Below are 16048 nucleotides of genomic sequence, written 5' to 3' on the forward strand. Positions count from 1 at the left end.
ATATAATATATCGCACCTTAAGCTTTCTCTATTAACTACGAACTGAGGCTGGGCTAATATATAAGATGGACTCAGAAATTAATATTACCGATGCTGGTGAGCTTGTGCTCCAAAACCCAGGCTTGTATGGCCTCCATTTTCTTCTTCCACGATATATCTGTGGTGATGATCAATGATAATTATCAGATTCGCACTTGAGCTTAGAGCTGTAATGGGCAGCAGTACTGGTGTGTATATATGTATATATATATATATATAGTGAGAGAGAGAGAGAGAGAGAGAGGGGTAGCGGTGAACGCTTTGCAGTAGGTGTGGCCCCTTGGTTTTGAGAACACTTTTTGCTTGTATCTTGGACCGCTGAAACTTCAGGCATTAAACTGATGGCAACAGGACTGAAACCGCAGGCTTCACTCTGCCTGGTTTTATTCGTACATTGTATTTAGCAACACACCTTTTTAATTCCTGTGGGAAAATTATATATATATATATATGTTGTGCAAATTCTTGTAGAAGCAAAGATGGTACAAAAAGTTTGTAATATTAATTTTTGTGAACTAGCTAGTTTGATTTCTATTCATTTTTAGCGTCAAAGTGGTAGATGACAAGTCTGGATAAAAATAGTAAGCCTTTTTATTTATTAATAAAAGATCAAGTTTAATTATAGAATATATAGCAAGAAAACAACTTTTTCTTGCCAACATACATATTTGAATCATGTTTTAATCATACTTCATCTTCATGTTTAGTAATTAGAAGCAGAAAATAGAAATAACAATATATAATAATAGGAAACCTCATCACGAGAACTAGAAGAAGAAACTTTGTGATTGCACACTACAGCTAAGATTTATTTTTGCAAGGTAAAGACGCGTGGGTGATTAATTAATTACCATTAAGAAAGAGAATGTTAAAAGCTTGTTTTAATGGTATCATTATGGTGTAACATATGTATTTTAATTATATTAACCAAGAATAAATATATTATTATATTTTAAAATAAAAAATAATAATATAAAATAAACACCCCTCCTTTAAGAATAATGTTAAAGAGCTCCACTACAGAGCCAGAAAAAGTCATAGAGAAAGTTATAGAAAAGGGGCAAAAGGACAAAATTGCCCCTCCCCTTCCATGAAACCCCCCATGCTTCTCTCATCTCCTTCCCATGGCCGCTGTCCTAACCTCGCCTCGTCTCGCCTCGCTGCCATCGCCGCCTCGCTTCGTCAATCATCGTTGCAACAGATCGGTGAGGTGAGGCGGCAATGACAGCGAGGTATAGCGATGAGGCGAGGCTAGGGCAGCGGCCATAGAAGGGAGAGGAGAGAAGCAGGGGCGGGGGGTTTCCATGGGAGGGGAGAGGAGACAGTAGCACGAGGGCAAAATCGTCTTTTTACTCTTTTTTTAAGCCTGTCAAGTCTTCTAGCATTTTCCAATGTTAAAACTGCAAATCTGGAAACCCCCACCGACCAATTGACATGGATCACACTTAGCCACTGGCACGGGAAGCGGTTTATTTTTTAATGATTTTTTCTGTGTACTTGGGTCAAGATCAGGCACTGTTCTTTCGGGCCAAGCCTGGTTTCTAATAGGCTGGGCTGGGCTGGGCTGTAAGTTACTGGGCCATCCCCCCACCGTGTTTCAAATCCCTCCAATTTACCCGCCACCTTCATGACCAGCGTCTCTTTCCTGTCCATCTTCTGAACTCTGATTGTTGGATTCTTCTGGATTTATCGGTATGTCCTGAAATGGAAGCTGCTGCGACTCAGAGAAGAAGATCGTCTTCGTCGGCAAAGAGAAAGCCATTTTCCGATACGACCAACCTGGTCCCCATCTCCACCGTCCTTCGCAACCTCTCGTCGTCCCTCTCTTTCGCCCCAAATCCAAATCCTAATTCCAAGCCGTACCACGTCTCTGAAAACAAGTCAGAGACCATCAATTCTTCCAAATCCAACACCAGCATCGGATCATCTAACTACGACCATGAATTCAGTGCTCCAAACCCTAGAACCGTTCCTCAATCACGACCTTCAACCCGTCGGCGCCTTTCCCTGCTTACTGATCGAGGTAATCTCTGTCTCCCAATCTATGTACGCTTGTGTTCATATTAATATCTGTTTGCGCGGTTGCAATTTCTTTCTTCACTTCCTTGATGTGTAATTCGAGAAACCTGGAGTTCCTCGTTTGGTTCTCATAATTGGGTATTTCGTCAGTATTTTTTGTGTTTATGGTAATTAAATTGGTTAATTATCTTGAAAGAATGATGCTATTTTTGTTGTTGTTCCTTTTCTATTTTGATGATCTATTAGCTTTGGATGTAGAATTACCGTGTTGAGACATTTAATGTGATTGTTAATGGATGTATTACCATATAATGTATAGCAGTGTGGTTGATTCAATGGTTATTTGGATAATTGAGAAATTAGGGAGTTCGTACTTCAAAAATGAATTGTCCAATGACAGATGGTGTGCTACTGGGACTTTCAATTGATTCCGGTGTTTATAACTTGGTATCTAGGAAAAAGGAAACAGAGAACTCGACTGAACTAATATTTCTGCCATTTTTTCTTGCAAAGACAATGAGAGAGAAGATGCACATGAGCCTCTTGTAGTCTACAGTAAAAAACGGACTGCAGAGAAAACAAAGGATAAGGGAAAGGAAGTTACGCCTTTTTCTTGTCCCTCTCTCAAGAAAACAAAGGATAATGCCGTGGAAGATGCTGTGCCTTTTACTTGCCCTCCACTCAAGAAAGGAAAGGATAACGGGAAGGCAGTTGTATTGCCTCCTAGTTTTACCCATCCTGGAAAGGATAGTGGAAAAGCTACTTTTGTGCATACCAGTACCCCTTCTCCCGTGAGTAAAAGAAACAGAAGGAAAGAAAATGTTGTGCCTCTTAGCTGCCCTCTTCCGCAAAGGAACAGGAAGATATGGTAAGCCTCTCTCTCGCAATTGCAAGCACATATGAACTCTTTTTTGATTTTTGTACTGTTGGATTATATAAATCTGTTATGGTATATTGGTGTTTTTCATATTGGTGTTTTTCTTCCGTGCAAAACTGTAATTGATATTATATCATATACGAGATTTTCAGAATTTTTTTTATCAAGTTTTCTTGTTTGGCTTGAAGCTGGTTTCTGATGCTTCCTTTGGGTATTTAGCCAAACTTTCCAACTTGATCTATGTCTATCTCGTCAGAATCAGATCATATATGATATTTGTGAATGGAGCGATGATAGTTATTTTTCTATAAGGGCTTTGCAAAAGTGTTACATGATGTATTGATAAATATGATATTGTGGAATTATAACAGGTTGAGTTCTCATAAGATAATTTCCCTCTTGGTGTGATGAGCCGGAGAAATAATGCTGGGTGCATTGTTTTTTTGCTGTCATCTGTTGAGGCTTAAGACCTTTGCAGCATTTCATATTTTGAAGTGCTGCAGTCAGACATGTTGGTTGTCTTGTTCTTAACTTTTTAAAATTAATTTCATCCTTACGTGCTACCTTTCTTCTTCTGTTCTGGTGTTTCATCATATGTAATTTTTTATGAACAATTTCGCCAAGATTGCATGAATAATTTAGACTTTTAATTGTTGAAAGAGAGGCTGAGAATCTTGGAAGATGAAGTCTTATTCCCACTGCCCCCCACTAAATGCAAAATTTGTCAGCTTATATTATGGATGAAGGATGAGAAACATTTTCTTCTAGGTTGATTATTGCATTTCTTCTTTTATGTATAGCCTATATTAGACTTGATTAACCCAAGGAACATGTATTACAAACTGTTAGAAATATAGGGTAAAGACTACTGATTTTAGTGATGTTTTCCCTTCATGTTCCTTGTCCATGCCTATCACTGATGCTGTCTTGTCTGTTGATTGCAAAACAGGAAAAAATTCAACAACACGGGAGATGGTGGTTTATCCAAATCGTGCCTAGTTCCCCATCCAAAGAATAAAAAGGTTTGCTTTAGAAGTTGCCTTTGTCACTCTTTCTTTTTAGGCCATTCAGATTCTGCTTTGAAATTACTGTCTGCAATTTTCTACAAATCTGTTTGTTGACTATTAATATTTTGTTTATTTCTGGACTGCACTGAAGCACAACTCTTGATACTGTTTATATCTGGACTGCACATGGATTCTCTATGGCTCAAAGACGTCCTCTTTTGGAAACCTAATATGTTCGATTTGCCTTTTGCATTGTACAATCTTTTCTCTATTGTTGGAAAGCTCCTGCTGCACCATGTTTTATTTACTCGTCTTGGTGAGGATTGGGATCTTTGTTTTATGAAAATTGTGGTGCAACTTTGCCTATGGGTCATCTGATGCTCCAATTTGCCTTGGGTTGACAAATGCTCTTTGGTGTAGTGCATAGTTTCTTTGTTAGATCCTGCTTTGGTGGTTGTGTGTTACCTTTTAATCTTCTTGAGTAACATTTTGCAGAAGAGGCATAGCTCTTCACAGGAGAAAGATTTTTCACATCCTTTGCCGAAAGAATTTGTTGAGAAGCAGAGAGCTTACTTTCAAGAGGTTGATAAGTTTGAACTTCCAGAGGAGGAGGTATCAGAAAGTGAGTTGGATAGAGACTAGAGAGATATTACATCAATATATGCAGTGGGCACATCCTAACCAGACCCTTCTCTGTTTAGTGACAAGAATACATTTCATGAATATGGTACCTTTCACCTCCTGCCATTGGTTGTAGAAATGTAAGCCTTTGTAATTTTTCCCCCCAATTCCACTTTGGAATCATGCTAGGTATAGATATTGTTCTTCAATGGAGCACGGGCATTCCACAAGCATGTCAGCGCTCTCACGTCTTCCTTGTTACCGTGGTCAGTGACATGGTTATGGGATTATAATGTAGCATGAGCTTCTGTAAAAGACTAGCTAACATTTTTGTGATGAATGGCATAATGTAAAGTTGTTGCATTATCCCTGCCAGTTGGTGCAACTATTTGTATACCAATTTTAAATGAGCCACATTAGCAAGGTAAGCATCTGGTTCTGAAGGACCCTTCCTCGATTCTAACTGACTCTTCCCTGACTCTTGCAAATCAGGTCTTAAAGCGCCTATACCGACAAGGCCTTTTAAGCGGTATGCGCCTATAAAGACCAACTCAGTCCATTGTGGTGAGACACAGAGCATCAAGGTGCAAATATATATTATATTTATCAGTCCATCTCCCCCTTTGATTTCCCTCTCCCATCTCTGATCTCTCTCACTCGAATCCGTCTTCTCTTTCTTTCTTTGGAGTAAAATAGATTTATCTAACTATCTATACTATATATAATGTGTTCATTCACTGCTCAGTGACGATATTACCCAGCAAGGCGATGCAAATTTTGTGTCCAATCTTTTTGTGGCTTTGGCTTTAGCTGTTCTTTCTCTTTTGTGGTAATGTCTTCGCTATGGAGGAGGGGGGGCGGGGGTGGCCATGGGGTGATTGTGAGAGCTGGGATTAGTTTCTGCAGAGTTGTTTGCTTGGCTTTTATTCCATGGGACACTGGGAGTGCTCGGAAGGTGTTCTTCGAATTTCCTGAGAAAGATGTCTTTTGGAATAATAATATGAATATATGAATGAGCAGAGCTCCATCATTTGTCAAAAATATGTATATAATATAAAATTTAAAATAGAAAGTTTTTCCTTTTTCAATTTTAGTTGTTTGTTTATGTGTTTTTATATGATATATTTCATTGTTTTTGTGGTGTATTTGTATTGTTTTTGGAATCCTATATATGATAATGGATTATGCAAGAGAATTAGGGATGGCTTTGGAGGCTTCTAGGAAGACAAGGCTGTTATGTTGTCAGCGTCATCAATTTTGTCCAACCCGGGCTTGGAAGGGGGGTGTAGGACCCACAATATCGATCTATCAAATTCAGAGAGAGAGACAGAGAGAGAGAGACGGATGTTTCAATAAATTTTGTTGTCAATCTAATACTAAAAAAAATGGGTAAAATGCTTTACTTCAAAACAAACATAGGTGATACAAAAATTTTATAATATTGACAGAAACAGTAAAAATATGTATATAATTTAACAAAAATTATTTAAAAATATGTGATTTACCTAAGTTGTAACTAAAATAAAGGAAAGAAAAAAAGAGGTGAATGAATAAAATATGAGATATGTGAATAAATATAATTAGAGTGTTAGAATTTAATTATATATCCAATTTTACATAATAATATAATTATTAGGACAATATTGATGGTCATTAGTATTGGATAGAAAATGATGTTTAAATGCTTATTATTTTCCTTTTTTTTTTCAAATAAAACCATTTGATTGTGAAATAGTGATGATATATATATATATAAAGGAGATCTGGATTTATTAGAATTGTTTCTATGAGACGATGTAACTAAATTATTATTATGATTATTGAAACACCAAAACATATCCGCCAACCAGTCATGATTTTCCCCGATTGTCAATCATTGTCGGACAGAAGAACCATTGGCTTGCTTGCTGACCATCGCCTAAATACAGGAGTCCCCTTTTTGTGTCTTCTCCTTTGGTGCCTTCGTAATTTCATCGCTGAGATCCATCTCCATGCTTCGGCCTGCCGTCATTCTCGCCTCTCGTTGCTGCCATCATCTTTTTCGTCGATGTTCGGAGAAAACAATGTCATCTTTGCTCTTCGATCTCACCCTAAACAGCTTCCATGCACCAATCATCTCTCGATCGACCACCGCTGCAACCTTCTTGGTCATTGCTCGTCAAACCATTAATTGCTGCTGCACTTCGATCGTTGTCATTAATTGTTCTTCTCTTCCCCACCTTCTCAAATGAGTTCCAACCAATGCTAGCACCTGTCTAGATGCTAATAATGGTCGGATCGGATCCCATCTGCATTCCAGCTAACTTTTTAAATTTTTGGCAAGTTTTCAATATCATTAAAAGTGACAATGACATGATCATCTTAATTAAAAACAAGAAATTGCCACAATCATCTAAAAAGAAAAGCTTTATATGTATATATATATATATATATAGAGAGAGAGAGAGAGAGAGAGTGAAGATTAGTAGTTTAGCAAACTGCCTGAAAATTAGGCCCAGTCTGCCATCAAATCAGATTGAGATTGTGGTTCCAGTTAATTTGTTTTCCTCTGGTTTGATTGGCTTACTGCCAACACAAACTCCTAATAAAAGCTTTATCAGTGAAAAACTTTACAAAACGTTCCAAAATGATGAGTAGCATGACAGGTATGATAAAAACACTCTGTGGTTTTGTCAAGTTTTCAATATCATTAAATTAAAGTGACAATGACATGATCATCTTAAAAATAAGAAATTGCCACAATCATCTAAAAACAATAGCTTAATATATATATATATATATATAGAGAGAGAGAGAGAGAGAGAGAGAGAGAGTAGATTAGTAGTTTACCAAACTGCCTGAAAATTAGGCCCAGGCTGCCATCAATCAGATTGAGATTGTGGTTCCAGTTAGAGGGTGTTTGGCCCATCGGTTTTTTTTTTTTTTTTCAAGGTTTATAACTCTTTCTGCTTTTAACCTTTGTAAAGTTTAAAAATTGAGTATTATTTAAATTGATAATGTATTTAAATAAATATATTTTAAATTATCAATTAAATAATTATGTGTTTAGTTTAAAAAGACTGATAAGTTATAAAAATTTGTCAAAAAAATAAAAATGAACATGTTTTTGAATAATACAAATAATATTCATAAAATACTAATTTTTAATAAAAATAAATTATAAATTTATTTCTAACTAATAAATTTATTATAATTATGTGTTGATAAATTATATAATTATTAAAAATATATATATTAATACAATATATGTTAAATATATATAGAGAGAGGCGATCAATGGAGGAGGAAGCAAAAATGATGGAGGCACCAATGGCAAATGACGGTGACGGCAACGGATATGGAGAAGGCATCAATGGAGATTGGAGGCAGTGAATGACGACAATGGATGAGTTGGAGGTAATGACCGAAGTTGGAGGGAGGCAATGACAACAAAGAGGAGCTAAAGGGAGGTGGTGATAGTGAAGGCAATGACATGAAAAAGATAGGTAGATTGGAAATTAAAAAATGGTGTAAGGGTAAATTTGTCTTTTACTTTATCAAGGAAATAAGATACCAAAAGTTTATTTGAAAAAACTGAGAGAACAATTTTTTGAAAATACTATTAAAATAAATTATAAGTTTTGCAGCGTTTAAGTTCTTAGATTTAACAAATGCGTAATAAAAAAAAAAACTTGATAATTTATAAGTTAAATAAGTAATTTATAAGTGATCATATCAAATTAGTCAGCCACTATGTTACACGGAAATACCTCATAGGAACCATTTTCCCATTTTAAAAACATTTTCTATTCTCGTTTCGAACCATATTTATGCCTTTCTTTTTAGAAAAATGTGCATTTCTATATTTTTATTTCCTATCAGAAACGTTTCCGTTTCCATTTTGGTGCAACACAGGTAAGCCAAACACAGGTAAGCCAAACACCCTCTTAATTTGTTTTCCTCTGGTTTGATTGGCTCACTGCCAACACAAACTCCTAATATGGCTAAGTTTGATTTTTTATTTTTTTTCATATAATCGGTGCTAGAGTGCTCAACTCTTCCTTAATTTTCTTTTTAATTTAAAAAGATATTATACTAAAGAGCTAACAGCACAAAGAAATGCAGCATAATTAATTTAAAAGAGATATTAACCCATGAATACCCTAGAATTCACCCAAAAAGGACTTCTATTTCAAAAAGAAAAAAAAAACCTTCTACTTAATTAACATGTATATATATAATTATGATAAACAATAATATTTTTAATAAAAAGATAGACCGAATTATGATGAATAATAATATTTTTAATTATAATGAATAATTAACATAGTCCTATTTTTCTTTGAACTTCTAAAGCCATCGGACAATAATTTGTCCTAATAAATATTGCATTGCCCTTTAATTATATATTTTCTATCAGTTATAAGTTTTGTGGGTTCCATGGCTAAAAACTTGACTAAAGTTTTGTGGGCTTCTTGTTTGGAATTTTCTAACTAGCTAGTAGAGAAGTTGCTCAGTCACATCTCCCTTTAATTAAGCATGGATGAGCAAATCTATTCATTATCTTGCCAATTAATGAGAACTCTTAATTTCAAACCTAACCAACTCGCTAGAAAGTGAGTGGGCAATGGGCATGGATATTGATCAGTGCATATGCTTGACCAAACTATGCCACACATCAGGGGGCCCATTTAGTTGGCAAGTGAAGTCGGGTCAGCGCTCAATTAATTAGTGCATATAATTAAAAACATGTTAATGATTATTTTAAAGTGAGAAAGAGGTACACGAGTCATCACCCCGTTTGCAGTAAATGCTGACTTTCCAATCATGTTTAGTCTTCATTAATAATAACCTTTGACAATTGAGTTTTTTTTATTTATTAATTAATCTTCTTCCCGCTTTCATTTTCCATTTTGGAGATTTGGCTAACGTATCAACACATCTAGCATTTTCTTTTCAACTCATATATATGTCATTTAGTACTGTTGAGGGTAATGATATTTGATGCATGGATGTATGTATAGATATATATAAGATTGTTTGTCATCTCGGTATCCCTTAATTTTATTATAAGTTTCTTTTAATATTTATAAAATAAAGAGTTTTGTGTATTTTTAATTGTTATTTTCTATTTAACAAAACTGTTACTTGAGATTGTGACCTCGATCAATCGATTTATTTAAAGTTCTAACTTAATCAAACTCTAATCTTAACATGCATTATATATATATACCTGAAGTTTTATATATCATCGATCTAATAAGAGTTGGCTATATCTAATACAAATTAATGTTGTCTATTTTAATAAAAGTTGGCTCAATTATCTACTTTAGTTGAGATTATCTATTTTCATTAAGCAATATATATTTCTAATACAAAATATTGTATAATTATATATGTTTTGAAGATGTTGTCTCTTAACTCGCATCGACACGTGTTTATCGTGAATAATCAATTTAAAATGATTTATACATAAAAAGATACATTATGAAATATATATGATTAAAGTTTAGTTATATGATACAAAACTTGTGTATTTAAACTCTAGAGGGTAGAATGAGAACCAATTATATATAAGCTGCTTGAAGAGCCAGCCGGCGGCATGCAGCTTAATTGAGTGTGGAGTTTCAACTTTTCTTTTCTGCATGCAAAATGTCTTCCATTCTCATGCATGTATTGATTCAGTCCTCGCCAAGTCTGAATTAATTAACTTGCATTTTATGGCTCCTTTTTTTATGTATTAGAAGGAAAAATGCACTCATCATTCATCTACGTGCTACGTACCCTCAATATTACAAGAAACTCTTGTAATCCTATAATATAATAATTTACATATATAAAGATATTAATCAAAAAATGATTATTATACCTTTTTAATGAAAAGATATTTATTGAGTGCGATTAAGTCAAAAATAAATTTTAAATTTTGAAAAAATATTAAAATTAATTTTGCCAAGGCAAAGTTTTTCATCCATATTTTCTTCCAATTTGAGAGAGGTCTATCTAGGGTCGACTCTCAGATTTTAGGGACTCTAAACTAAATTTTTTATGGAGTTTTCTACGACTATATTTAAAAATAAAATTAATAAGAATAATTTTTTATTATTATATAAAATTCACAATATTTCACTTTAAATTTATTCTTTTAGCATTTTTAGATGAAAAATTAATAATTAAACTATTATAATTAATTTGTTTCAATATATATTTTTCAATAGGCAAAATCGTCAATCCATTAGAATAGATTCACTAATAATAGAGGGATTACAAATATTGAAATATATAGGCAAAATTAATTGATAATTTAAGGGCTAATAAAAAAAATTAAAAGATATATCTGATAAATCAATCAACTGGATAATGAGAACGAAAATGGAATCACTGAAGAGAATGCATAATTATGAAATCGGTTGGATTGAGGATCTACGCCTGTGTAGATTAATGGCAGGTGCAATGACAATGGATGCATAAAAAATTGAGAATGAGTGGAATTGAGGAAGACGATAGAGTCGCGGTCACTGTCAAGTGTATGAAAATAGTTGTGATACAATCATATACGAGGGAGATTGAGATTAATTAAAAATACATGGAATAGTTGTGAGGGGATGGGTGCTACTACCAAACACATGAGAATGTGATTAATTATTAATAAAGAAATGTGAGATATTGAGATTAATTAAAAATTATAATGATACTTATGAGATTAATTATTAATAAAAAAGGTAGGAGATTGAGATTAATTAAAAATTTATAATGATTTAAAATAGACATAGCCTTCTAATGTCTCTTTAATTTTTAAAATTATTATTTTTAATTATTTTTATTTTATTAATTAATTTAAAATTTAAAAATTAAAATACGTATGGATCCCTCGTGGCCTAGGCAGCCTATGCCTAGGGCTGGCCCCGGGTCTTCTTTATGTATTATTTCATCCATTTCTTTCCATTCACTTATATTATATAAAAAAATTATATGCAAATTATACCAATTCGTCCGAAACTTGCTAATGACCAGCCTCATAGTGATCAGTTATAGCCTCTAGAGTAACCGTATAAGATTAACTCTAAAATTAATAGCCATAGATTTGAGGTCTATTTAACTATAACGGCCAAATTTGTTGTCAAAGGAAAGAATGATAGATGTCCGTAACTATCATTAATCAATCAATCAACCAACCAACCAACCAAAAATGGGCAGCTCCAACCTTTAGACTTGTTCTTTTTATCCATCCTTATTGGTTGTTTTTTGTTAATTTTTTTAAGTGATCGTGGAATTGCATGCGATGCAACGGAGTCTTTGAGTTAGGTGACCTGCAGAGCGCAACACCTTGAGAATTCTCTCTCTCTCTCTCTCTCTCTCTCTCATTTATCTATATATACTCCCCATTTTCTGCACCTTCCCCAGCAACTAGACCTCTTAACTCAAAAGTGCTATTAATAAATTTTTGTACCCAAAAATAATGGCTTCATTTTCTTCTTCCACAGCTACTCCGGTGGCTGTGGCTTTTCTTGTGCTTCTAATTATTGGAAGCTCCTCAGCTCAGCTTTCCACCAATTTCTACTCCAAATCTTGCCCCAAACTCTTGCCTACCGTGAAATCCGTTGTGCAATCTGCAATATCCAAAGAAGCCCGAATGGGTGCCTCTCTGCTTCGATTGTTCTTCCACGACTGCTTTGTTAATGTAATTCTACCTCTTCTTTTTTTTTTTTTTTTTATCAACGAGAATTCCTAGTCATTATCTTTTAAGATAACATAATTTTCTAGACCACGGTAGAGTTACTTATACTGTGCCCAAAAAAGAAAAAAGTGGCTAGCTAGGACCTTTTTTTTCTAATATATTTGTTAATTATACATGATTTTAGGGTTGCGATGGATCGATTCTTCTAGACGACACATCCTCCTTCACCGGGGAGAAGAGGGCGGGTCCAAACCTCAACTCGGCCAGGGGATTTGATGTTGTTGACAACATAAAATCCGCGGTTGAAAATGCGTGCCCGGGGGTCGTCTCATGCGCTGACTTGCTGGCCATTGCTGCAAGAGACTCCGTTGTCACTGTTAAGTGCCAATTATATGTTCATTCTAGCTAGCGATATCTTATCTTGTTGCCTATTTGGTTCTTCTTCTTGTACTCATCGAGATTCATATAAATATATACATGTATAGTACGCGCTTTATGAACATGGTGTTTCCTGCAATATTGCAGCTTGGAGGGCCTAACTGGAATGTGAAGCTTGGAAGAAGAGATGCTAGGACAGCAAGCCAGGCTGCAGCTAATAACGGCATTCCTTCTCCAACTTCTAATCTCAATGCCCTCATCTCTAGATTCAGTGCTCTGGGCCTTTCCACCAAAGACATGGTTGCCCTCTCTGGTATATATCTCTTGCCCCCTTTTATTACTTCTAATACTAATAATTAATAGTCACTTTCGTTTTTATTTTACTAATATATAGTTACATTTTCTTATTAATACCGTACACACTAAAAAATGATCATTAAGTAGAGACAAATTCAGAAATTTATGTAAGGAGAGGTTAAATTTTTTTTTTTTTTTTTTTTTTGAGATGTAAAATTATACATCACAGATTTTTGAATAGTCTGTAATTTTTTTTGACTGATTTATTATAAAAAATTAATTTTTTACATTAAAAAAAATTAATTTTTTATATTAAAAATTAATTTTAATTGTGAGCTGACACGTGGATACGCCCCCCTGCCAGTAAGAATTAGTTTAGTGGTAATTAAAAGACTACAGTAATCTTTTTTCTTGAACAATATATATATTTTTGTGTACTTACCTGGTAGTGTTCGAAATCTGTGGCTTGCAGGTAGCCATACGATTGGACAAGCAAGGTGTACCACCTTCAGAGCAAGAATATACAACGAAACCAACATAGACAGCTCATTTGCCAAGACAAGGCAAGGCAGCTGCCCCAGCACCGCCGGCTCTGGGGACAACAACTTGGCACCGCTGGACCTCCAAACTCCGGCAGCTTTCGACAACAATTACTACAAGAACCTTGTCAGCCGGAAAGGCCTCCTCCACTCCGACCAGCAGCTCTTCAACGGCGGCTCCACTGACTCCATTGTGCGCCAGTACAGCTCCAGCCCCTCCACCTTCACCGCTGATTTTGCTGCCGCCATGATCAAGATGGGGGACATTAGTCCCCTCACTGGATCCAAGGGAGAGATCAGGAAGAACTGCCGGAAGCTGAATTGATCAGAATATATAGATGATCATTTGAGCTCCAATTCCAGAAACAATAAAAATTAAAGTAGCTGGTTTGTTTTGATTTTGGATAAATTAAGGATCGAGATTTTAGTTTTGAGGTTTTCCTTCTCTCTGTCTTCCTTTTTTTATTTGTTGGATTGGTATCATCAAACAGCAAGGCGAAAGAACGCTTGCTTTGTTTAGTCTGTAGGTGGACTTGACAAGGGTCGTAGCAAGATTTTCCCTTGAAAATCTTGATGAGATTTTCTCGGAAAATCCTAAATAAGCCTGTATGAGTTCAATTCTATTATTAAGTTCGTGATTGTGTCTCGAAAGTATTTTGGTTTTGGATTTTGAAATAACCCACGATGCCTGTTAAGAGCCCAAATTAACCGACGAAACCGTGGAATTAAATTAAGAGCAGTAAGATGGATCCTGAAAGAGTGCATATACATATGGACCAGCGAGGATATATAGGAAGCTAGTCCATCACTGTGGTGTCAGGCCTCAATTAGAGGCAACGGGGCCTCTTGTGATGGTTTGTAAGGGCTTCGGCCCCTACAAAGTTCCCCAAATTTTATTGGTTTAATTGAAACGAACGATGTTAAGTTGTTAACCCATTTATATAATTGGTGATGTGTGTGTGTATATATATATAACCAATTACTACTAGCTATAGTTGAATTCTGATATCTTATATTGACCTATCACGCTATCTCCAATCAATCACACATTCTCATTGCATTAGCTCTAATTTCTGAATGGAAGAGATGGGCCCACTCTAGCTTGAGATTATTCCAACTCTAGTGTTTCTAAGTTTCTAACTACACCTACAATAATAATGGGAGAGGGACCATGCATGCATTTCAGTCTTGCTTTGGTATCTTTTATTGTAATTTTTTAAAAAAATAATTATTGTTAAGTGAGATTAGTCTGTAACACTCCTACAATTAACAAAATACTCATCTTTGGTTAATGTGAAACCGAAAAGTGATACTAAATAAAATTACACATCTGGCCTCACTTCAATACCATTTTAATATTTGAATTTTTCTTAAAAAGAATTATTGTTAAGTGAGATTAAACTTAAACGTTATATATTTAATAAAACACTCATCTTTAGTCAATGTGAAACGGACACCAAACTCTCAAAGGACAAGTTTATATTATTGGATTTACTTTGGAGAATAATTATTCCTTACGAAAAAGAAAATGATATTTAGTCTTATTTAATAATTTGAATTAGTACTCTTAATATTCAATATGCACTTGCATTAGTTATAATAAATCCTAATAATTTTTAAAATTAATAAAAAAAACATATAAAACATCTAACTTAAGGAAATTATAAATTTAAATTGTAAAATAAATACAACGTGAATGATTACTCAACTTCCACTCAAGAGTCAATTTTGAGGAATGTGACAATAATAACAAAGGCCATTGGCTGCTGTTGAGTCAGCTAATTGCTGATAGACGATAGGCATGTGATGGATTGATTAAGAATCGCCCAATTATTGTCACCCAGAATATGCCCAATCTATACATGCAGGCCTATGATTGGTCACTATTATTGCCCTATTATTAGATATAAATAAATATTATTTGTGAAGAATATGTCACCCATTAAGTACTCCTTTGAAAGATCTAAATCGTGCTACATTTATGTATAGTATTTAAGTGAATTAATCACTGTGGAATCTCTGATGCATATGTTTGCATTAAAAATACCTAAACAATCTGATAATTAAGATAGGTTGGCTACGAATTTAAAATGGCACCAAACTTTTTTAGTATTAATCCAACCTATCATATCTGAATCCGTCAGAATTTAATCAACCAAAACATTAATGCAGTCTGAAACCTCACCTAGCTAGACACCCCGTAATTTTTCTGGGTCAATTGTCAATTGATTTTTAAACTAGCTAGCCCTAATTAAGATCATTTCCCAGGGCAGGTGCGCTCCACAGAACAAGCTGTTTATTAGGAAATTTACAAAGGGCCTTCCAAGTTTGACCCACTAATCCCTATTCTAATTCTTTAATTGGTTCAGAGTTTAGCCCTTATTGCTACTTTATTAGTACTTATGGCCTCTTTTATAAAATTCAATGACCTTTATTTATCACTTTTTCTTTTTTTATAGACTTTAGAGCTGTTCATCTCTCTTTTTTGAACTTTTGTCCATTTTTCTAGAATTTTCAATGGTCATTTTTATCCCTTTTATGAATTTTATTGTTTTTTTTTTTTTATAACTCCCTTTCTTAGACTTTTATTTAGATTCCTTGAACTGCTTTTTAA

General features: G+C 34.5%; 2 protein-coding genes across 2 annotated transcripts; both read left to right on the plus strand.

The window, feature by feature from the left end:
- The first annotated feature begins 1656 nt into the window (after nt 1-1656).
- Nucleotides 1657-5404, plus strand: LOC127798279 (uncharacterized). Its single transcript, XM_052331738.1, has 4 exons — nt 1657-2062; nt 2572-2926; nt 3885-3957; nt 4438-5404. The coding sequence occupies exons 1-4, from the start codon at nt 1744-1746 to the stop codon at nt 4582-4584; spliced, it is 894 nt and encodes a 297-aa protein (XP_052187698.1). The 5' UTR covers nt 1657-1743; the 3' UTR covers nt 4585-5404.
- A 6514-nt stretch (nt 5405-11918) lies between these two features.
- On the plus strand, nt 11919-13875 carry LOC127798278 (peroxidase P7-like). The gene is made up of 4 exons (XM_052331737.1): nt 11919-12223; nt 12405-12596; nt 12746-12911; nt 13368-13875. The coding sequence occupies exons 1-4, from the start codon at nt 12002-12004 to the stop codon at nt 13757-13759; spliced, it is 972 nt and encodes a 323-aa protein (XP_052187697.1). The 5' UTR covers nt 11919-12001; the 3' UTR covers nt 13760-13875.
- Nucleotides 13876-16048: the final 2173 nt, after the last annotated feature.

This window comes from Diospyros lotus, chromosome 3 (assembly GCF_014633365.1).
Source record: "Diospyros lotus cultivar Yz01 chromosome 3, ASM1463336v1, whole genome shotgun sequence".
Lineage (NCBI taxonomy): Eukaryota > Viridiplantae > Streptophyta > Magnoliopsida > Ericales > Ebenaceae > Diospyros > Diospyros lotus.

Bases quoted from the DNA above. Each gene is read 5' to 3' on its own strand.
- LOC127798278 (XM_052331737.1), top strand. From the start codon at position 12,002: ATGGCTTCATTTTCTTCTTCCACAGCTACTCCGGTGGCTGTGGCTTTT. The intron at 12,224-12,404 runs GTAATTCTACCT...ACATGATTTTAG, and splicing joins TCCACGACTGCTTTGTTAAT to GGTTGCGATGGATCGATTCT. The intron at 12,912-13,367 runs GTATATATCTCT...TGTGGCTTGCAG, and splicing joins AGACATGGTTGCCCTCTCTG to GTAGCCATACGATTGGACAA.
- LOC127798279 (XM_052331738.1), top strand. From the start codon at position 1,744: ATGGAAGCTGCTGCGACTCAGAGAAGAAGATCGTCTTCGTCGGCAAAG. The intron at 2,063-2,571 runs GTAATCTCTGTC...TTTCTTGCAAAG, and splicing joins TTCCCTGCTTACTGATCGAG to ACAATGAGAGAGAAGATGCA. The intron at 3,958-4,437 runs GTTTGCTTTAGA...AACATTTTGCAG, and splicing joins CCCATCCAAAGAATAAAAAG to AAGAGGCATAGCTCTTCACA.